This window comes from Eublepharis macularius, chromosome 10 (genome assembly GCF_028583425.1).
Source record: "Eublepharis macularius isolate TG4126 chromosome 10, MPM_Emac_v1.0, whole genome shotgun sequence".
In the NCBI taxonomy this organism is placed as follows: Eukaryota; Metazoa; Chordata; class Lepidosauria; order Squamata; family Eublepharidae; genus Eublepharis; species Eublepharis macularius.
In genome coordinates this window covers 1,347,398-1,355,449 of record NC_072799.1, presented here as the reverse complement: position 1 = coordinate 1,355,449, position 8,052 = coordinate 1,347,398, and the positions used below count along the sequence as shown (strand labels likewise).

The following is an 8,052-nucleotide window of genomic DNA, read 5'->3' as shown; positions in this document are numbered from 1 at the left end:
TCTTTCTTTGGCTAATACAAATGGAAAGATCAAGCCGCCTTGTAGTGACAGAAGGAAGCACAGGAAACGAGGAAGACTCAGGGCAGCGAGCCATGCCATGTTTTCAAGCCCTGGTCCCTGTGCCGGGCATACAAGGAATGACTTTCTTGGCACGATGCCCTCCTGGGAAACAGCAATAGATCCCTTTAGGCCCGGAACGCCTGCCCAGGCTATGATACGCAGAGTTTTCAACCTTGCCCCTCCTTGGCAGGCTGGCACCTTTCCAAGCTATCCCACATCTCTCGGGGAGCACAGAGTGTGGCTCCTTGCTCTCTCCCAATGCACTGGCTTTGCCCTAGGGCATGAACTGTCGGGAAGAACTCTCGCACAAGCCTCAGGGAGATGTGGAGGAGCATGCCAAGGACACAGGTGCCTCCTGGCGGAGTCTGCCCCGACATGCCCTGCCACAGCCAAGTGGCAAAAACAGCAAGGCCTTCTCCCCAGAGAAGAGAAACAGCGTTTAGCTGGGACGGGGCCTCACGAGCCCAGGAAGCCACAACGGGTCTCTCTTTCTGGGTCTGTTCTGTCCCACCTTCAAGAACTCAGCTTTTTTGTTAATTAAAAAAGGAGATTCTTGTACTCTGCTTCCTGGAGATATTAAGCAAATGCCTCATGTTTGTCCCTCCGTAGCCCTGAGGACATCTGGGAAGGGAACGTGCTCCCATATTACAGTTTACCGATATGGACCTCAATGTGGACGTGCTGGCACAGCCTACTTAGAAAACTGCCCTGCTGAGAAAAACTGCCGACGCTACAGGGCTTGCTTGTAGAAAGAGTCAGGCCGGTGACAGAGGTGTAGTCCGGATGCCCCACCAGTCCAGATGGACAAACAAGCTGTAATCCCAGAGCACTCTGGCAGAAATGCCCCCACGCCTCCCACGGCGGCTGAGAAAGACAAGCGGGCTCTTTAACAAACGCCAGATGCACCAAATTTGGGGAGAAAGCAAGACGTAAACCAGAACATATGGCCCATGGCACTCACTGCCAAAGCATGAAATGCTGCCTTCGGTCTCCAACCACAGAAGCCTTGAATGGGCAGAGGCTGGGGCCGAAGTGACGGGGGCCCTGACCAACCCCACAGAAGGAGGAACCGGGGGCTCCTCCTCCATCGCGCAAAATCCCACAGACCTTCTGCTTGCAGGTCGCCCCAGGAGGCCAAAAGCCTTCAAAGCCAGCCGAGCGAGCATGTCTCTCTGTGCGTGTGTGTGTGTGCGCAGAGCCCCCTGGGGTGCCTGAACTATGCCTGGGGGAGGTCTTAGTTCCCCATTCTTGCTGAGCTCACTGTGGACCTCCACCAGCCTAGGTTTACAAACCACAGCAGGCAAGGACCCCCGGCTGACACGGGCCTCCGCTCCTTCTGGCGGGCAAAGGGCCGCATTCTGACACGGAGACGTTTCCATGGGCTGCTCTTGGGGAGCTGGGACGTGGTCTTCTGAGGGCTCCAGCATGCAACTCTCTAGAAACCCTCCCCTGGGGCATATGATGGAGGCCCCCCTAGGCCCGTGTGCCCCCCAAGAAGCCAGGTGTGGAGAGCGAGCTTCATGAGGTACAACGCAGCCGCACAAACACGTCTCACGTCATCACTCCCCCCACCTAACATTCAAGTCCATATTACAGGCACGTAAAATGCTTCTTTGCACGGGTGCCCTGGGACCTCGGAATGCTGGAGCCCCCACGCGCTCTTGGCACGGCACTTTGGCAAGAAAAACCAAACCAGCAGGTTCGCAGGCATTTGGCGGCCAGGCCAGTCCCTGGGGCTGTGGCTTCTGGAGCGGGCTTCAGGCTTCTCCACCAGGCTCCAAGCCCCTGAGACGAGGAGGAGATCCTGGCAGACACCGCGGGTGCCTCCATCATCACCGCAAGGGCAACGGGCCGCAAGCACCATCACCAGCTTCCCTCAAGTAGCAACAGGCATTCCGAAGTCGTCTGGGGCCACGCCGAAGGCTCGGAAAGGGGGAGCCCCCACCCCCTCCTTGTGTCCACTGGCTGCTGCAGAGCACAGACCCCCCCCAAAGCACTTGCGACCCCCTGCCCAGGCAACCCGGCCCCCCGCCTCAAGGGTGATGGCTGTTGATGAGGCCACGCAGCTGCTTGGCCACGCTGTCCATCAGCTTCTGCTTGTCCCTCTCGTTCTTCCGGAACTGGGCAAAGACGTTGTTCTTGCGGCTGCTGTCCTTCATCCTGCAACAAGGAACGGAAAGTGAGCTCTCTGATCCCCTAAGGAGATACTGTCACGGGGACCGGGGGGGCCTCAAAGTGAGGAGGTGCCAGGGCAAAGGGCGGGGGGGGGAAATGATCCAATGCACCCCTTCCTCGAACGACACACCAATATCCTCTCTTAAAGAGGACACCCTGCTGGGGCTGGGGGGAGTCAGACTTTTGGTAAGGGTAGATTTGATCACTGGAAACAGGGAGAAGGGGGGGTCTGGGACAGGGACTCTGACTGCCTGGTGCAAAGGCTGAGAACATCATGCGCGGCCGTGACAGGCCGACAGGTAGTGCGGGAGGAGTCAGTGCTCACAGTGCCCACAGGCACCGACGACTTGGGCAATGTAGCTGTGTTCCCTTGAATGGTAAAATGTTAAATAGTCAACACAGTGGTGGACGGAGCCGTGTGCCGACCGAAAGGACACCCAGAGGGGGCGACCATCGCTCCATCACTTGATGAAAAAAGCAGCGCTCCGAAGAGGGAGGGCTCTGCAGAAAGGGGCCCCCTTAATCCACGATGGCTCTCTTGGGGCAGGGAGTATTCCATGCTTTATCCGTGCCCACCACTAACTTCTATGGGGCTCGTACCGTGGACACGAATAAAGCGGGGGCTGTGCCTGACCCCAAGATTGAATCTGCTCCTATCCACATAACTTGGCCTCCTGTCAGCAGCCCGGTCCTGGAGTCCAGCTTGGAAAACTGGGCTTTGGATAAGAACTGATCACTCGATCCTTAGAAGAGTCCCGCTGGATCCGTCCAGCGGTCCGTCTGGTCCAGCCTCCTGCCTCACACAGCGGCCCACCAGTCGGTCAGGAGGGCCAAACAAGCAGGGCATGGCAGCCGAGCCCCTCCCCTGACCCGGCCTCCTGGCATCCAGGGGTCCGCTGCTTCTGCATCTGGAGGCGCCTCTTAGGCTCCGTGGCTCGTAGCAGGACTTTGCCTCCGCGAGTGTGTCTAACCCCCTTTTTACGCTGTCCGTGCTCGTGGCTGCCGCTACGCCCACCGGCAGCGACTCCCTGAGTAAAGGCGCCCTTCCTTTGATCTGCCCTCCACCTATTTCCCAACAGCTTCATTGGGTGCTCTTGAGGTATTATGGGAGAATGTGACGCATACCCGTGTAAAGTTCCTAAGAAAAGGGCTTCAAGAGTGAGCTTGTTAGTGGGGAGGGTGGGCTAAAAGTTTATAATAATAATAATAATAATAATAATAATAATAATAATAATAATAATAATAATAATAAGAAGAAGAAGAAGAAGAAGAAGAATGGCTCAGCAAGGCCAGTCAATGATAACATGCGATCTTTATTTATTATTGATTGTGTTGCATGTAATAATAATAATAATAATAATAATAATAATAATAATAATAATAATAAACATGCTTATCTTGTTTGGGCCTGGACTTTTGGCATCGAGAAGGGGGATTCTGCCTGTTTCTGAAACTTTGGGACGCTGGCTTCAGATACAGGACGAACGGAGTTGTAAAACAACCCACTGGCACATCAGAAATACATTTTCATGGAACACTCCCTATGTTCACACGTAAGCCTGACCACAGGCTCTTGATGTCCCGCTTCGTCCCTCTGGGGCTGTCAGGCTACAGGCAACAGCACAGGCAGGAAGACGTTAGCAGCTAGGCTCCCGCACCAACTACTCATCAAACTGCCCCGCATTTTGTTGTCCATCTATAAGGAGAAAGCGCAGCCCAGAGCAGAAGAGCTTCCTTTAGGGGCAGGTAGCAGACGGGAGATGGGGAAGCAGACTGCCCCTCCTGGAGCCCTCAGCCGTTGCATCACTCGGCACCCTATTTGAACTGCAAATCAAAGGATTTGTTGCGAAGGAAAGGAAAGAAGCCCGAAACGGGCCACATACTTACTCTCGTGATATCCTGCATTGAGGGGATGGATAGGGAAGAAAAGATAAACCATGACAACCGGTTAAGCACTGGCACATCTCTTGTCGTGGTGCCTGCCCAGCAAACCTAGGCTGGGTGGTGGCCTGTGTGCCCTGGGGTGGTGTGCCCTGAGAAGCCAAGCCAGCTGGTCAACACAGCGGGCAGCGCACCCTAGTGCTCCCACCATGGGGACCTGCAGCTCTCCTCTGCCTAGGATGGCGCACAAGGGCCGGCTTTGCTCCCAGAGGCACCTGGGGCGTTCCCCTTCCTGATCGTCTCCTTCTCTTGCAGCTGCAGCTTGGCAGCGCTGCGTCTTCGAGGCTGATGCAGTGTGTGGTGGTGGGAAGGTCCTATCACCCATTCCTCCCCTGCCATGTTTTAAATTAGAAAAACCACCTTTAGCCGCTTCTACCTCTGCTGGGGAAAAGTTTATGGGTACATATACATTTCTCTCACAGCAAGGGAGCAGGAATATCATGGGTGGCTTTTTGCACTGAGAACATGGTAGGGTGGTATATAAACCAAACGTTGTTGTTGCTGTTGTTATATAACTTGCCATTGGACTGGCAAGGAACCAGTGCAGCATAAGGCCAACTGATCACCCCATAAATGCCACGGCACAGAGCGGTCCAAGCCCCAGTGAGTGGTGAGGGGCACAGGCCTTTTGCAGGCAGGCCCTGGAGGAGAGCAGGTGGCGTTGCCTTAGGCGGACTCACTTCTCGGGCCCCCTGAGCTCCGTCTCATCTCCTCAGATGGGCACCAGCTCTCCAGGGCAGAGGTGGAGGGAGCCAAATAGGCATGGAAGCCCCCCCCCCCGCCCTCCCCAGTTCAGCCCACAAAACGCCCCTGATAGGAGCTGCCGCACTCTGTGGCGGGGCCTGCAGAATCGAAAGCTCCAGGCCTCTCAAGCCGTCGACTCCAGCCACACACTGTAGTGGGAAGGCCTTCTGCAGGCCCTCGGGGCCCTTCCTGTCTCCAGAAAGAGTCATCCTCAGCAGGAGACTTCCATCCACCTGGGGCACTTCTACCTCCAGAGAGCTCTGGGTGGGTCTGTGGCTCACCCTCCCCTGGTTCCTCCACACAACCCTGTGGGGTAGGTTAGACAGAGAGAGAGAGCGAGAGAGAGAGAGACTGGCCGAAGGTCGCCCAGCGAGTTTCCATGTCAGAGCGTGGATTCAAACGGATCTCCCAGACCCTGCTATGCCACACTAGCGCAAGCCCATCAGCCAGGAAGCCCAGAAGCAAACTATTACGGATGCGATTTCAGACCCCTGGGAGGATTCAGACAAAAGAGAAAAGAATCCCCCACCCCAAAATCTGCCCTGACCAGGATAGCCCAGCCCTGATCTCCTCAGATCTCAGAAGCTAAGCAGGGTCGGTCTTGGTTAGTAATTGGATGGGAGACCTCCAAGGAAGACCAGGGCTGCAGACGCAGGCAGTGGCAAACCACCTCTCTGAGTCTCTTGCCATGAAAACCCCACCCGGGGTCGCTATAAGTCAGGCACGCTCCATCACCATCCCCAAATCCAGGGTCTGTAACACAAGGTGCGATTCATGCTCTTTAACAGAAGAAATGTGAATAAGGCCTGGTGATTGTGCACCGCAAGGAAACCACAAAGAAGGAATTTTGCACTTTGCCTGGTCTGCATGCAAAGCCATGTTGGAGAGTGGGCACAAGCGGACAGTGGGGCGATGGGCTGGGTGGGCAGCAGATGACGTCCGCTGTGGAGGCGATGCAGATTAACCAGGCAACATTCCGTCAAGTCAACGTGATCTGATCACTGCTGGCAATGATCCGACACGCAGAATGCCCCCACGATACGGTCCAGCTACACACACGTGCCATGCGCACACATGAATGGCTACTGTTTTTATCAGCCTTCACCGGTCAATTCACATTTACAGGGCAAACTATTCCCAAACAGCTGGACAGGAGGGTGCCCCAGCGCAGCTCAGATGCCCCCCTTTCCGAAAGCACAAAGAAGCCACATCCACGGCAAGAGGTGCCAGTGCAGCGGACCAGGAGAGCACAGCATAGCACGAGCAAGCAACTGCGCTGCTCCCCCTGCAAATTCATAGATAGCGGAATGAGCGAAGGGCAGGGAATGTTTGAGCTTGTTGAAGCAAGCACAGGAGCCAGGGAGCCGTCAAAAGAACGTCTCAGTCAGCACTCACTTTTCGAGCAAGGTCAGCGCCGTCGCTGGGTTCACACGAAGGTACTTGCAAGTCGGTTGCCCGTAATCGGCCAGATACGTGGACCAGTCCCACTGGAGGAACAAGTCTAAGAGCTGTAGAAAAGAAAAGGCCAAAGCAGAGGATGACTCAACACAACGTGGCACAGAAGGGTGTGACTTGCCAAGGAGGGCAGGACCTGCAGGGGAGGGAATGTTGCCATCGGTCTGGGTTCAAGACCCGCCTCTGCCATGGATTTCTGCCTGGCCTTGGAGAAACTACCACTGCTGCTCAGGCCTTATTTGCAAAACAGGAAGTGTAGTGGCCTAGCCCTCAAGGCTCTTTCCAAGGGTGAACATCGAGACAGAGAGGCTTTAAGAAAGGGGTCTCCTTTCCTGAGACTGGTTATCTCTCCATCCATCCCATTTGTGGTCTATTTTTTCCACTGAGACTGAATGGGACATCCAATAAGCAATGTAATAGGATTAGGATGGCAGGAATCTGAAACCAAAGAGAAATCTGAAACAGAGCTGAGACAAAGCATAATTATTAATAAGACAAGTTCAGTGATGCAGAAATTACATAGCAAGCACATGCTAAAAGCAACAGATAAATGCATAGCATACACATCGGCAGCCCCGATCTCCTTATTAAAGTATGTTTCTGAAGCATGCTGTTATACTGTAGCCCTATTACCTGCGTTAAAGTATCCTCCTGAATAATTCAGTTCTGTATAGTTTGCAGAACGCCCAGAGTGTGGGGGCCTTTCTGATCCCCTCAGGCAGGCCGTCCCACACAGTGAAAGCAGAGGAGGGGCGTGTGCGGGCAGCTGTTGATTTGCCCACTTGCAGAGGGTCTCACCTGAAGAAGGTCCAAGGGTCTAACGGCCACGAAGCTTGTGGGAAAATGTAATTTATTTGGAGGTCTGCACAATGCAAACTCCACACTCTGAGTTAAAAAAAAATCCTCTCTCCTGGCTGAAGTCAAATGCTCCCAAGCCTCGCCAAGTACCGACCGTCAAAGCTTTGGAAATACTAATGGCCACCCTGGCTGGAGCCAATGAAATGGTCAGCTCACAACTTAATAGGGAATCTCACACCTAAAAGGGACACAGGGTGTGAGGGGCTAGACTGTTTCTTCCTGGAAACGTCAGGAAAAGATTATTTCACCCACGAGAAGGTGGGGAAACAGCAGAGATAAAATCCCTTGACGCGGAGGGAGAAGGTAGCATCCTGCAGGCCCATCTCCGCTGATCCTGTCCGGATGAAGGAGCTCTCAGTTCTGAACACCATCTGGATAGCTGCCATTGACTTGTGGAGCAGACAGAAGGCTGGCTAACTAGATGAAGACTCCAAGGTAATGGGTAACTTTTAGGAACCTGTAACCCCTAAGTTAAAGAGCCTGCCTTAGGATAAGATCAGCGAGGGCATGCGCAAAGGGAGAGACAGGAGAACTGCTCGATCCATTGCTGTTCAGAGAGTATGCGTGTGGACATTTTACGTTTAATACATTCTTTGCACGTGATTTCCAGTATTTCAAACTGAGCCTAGTGACTGAAGGGCAACCAAAGGAGTGACTGCAGAATGGGAGCCATATGCATATGCCACACTGCTCCCCAGAATAACCGAGTTGCGGTATTCAGCACCAACTGCGGTCTCCACACTGACATCAGGCATAGACCTATGTGGAATGCACTCCAGTAGTCTAGTGTCAGGGCCAAGCTACAAGTGACGAATGACA

General features: G+C 54.1%; 1 protein-coding gene across 2 annotated transcripts in view; it reads right to left on the bottom strand.

Annotated features, from left to right (window-relative positions):
- Positions 1-2,076: 2,076 nt before the first annotated feature.
- EXOC6B (exocyst complex component 6B) overlaps positions 2,077-8,052 on the bottom strand; it is a 245,827-nt gene continuing 239,851 nt past the window's right edge. For both annotated transcript variants that reach the window (XM_054989943.1, XM_054989942.1), the window contains 2 exons: positions 6,316-6,428; positions 2,077-2,220 (listed from right to left, as the gene is read on the bottom strand). In XM_054989943.1, the coding sequence (XP_054845918.1) occupies positions 2,094-2,220; positions 6,316-6,428 (240 nt within the window). In that variant the 3' untranslated portion in view covers positions 2,077-2,093. The remainder of the gene's footprint in view (positions 2,221-6,315; positions 6,429-8,052) is intronic.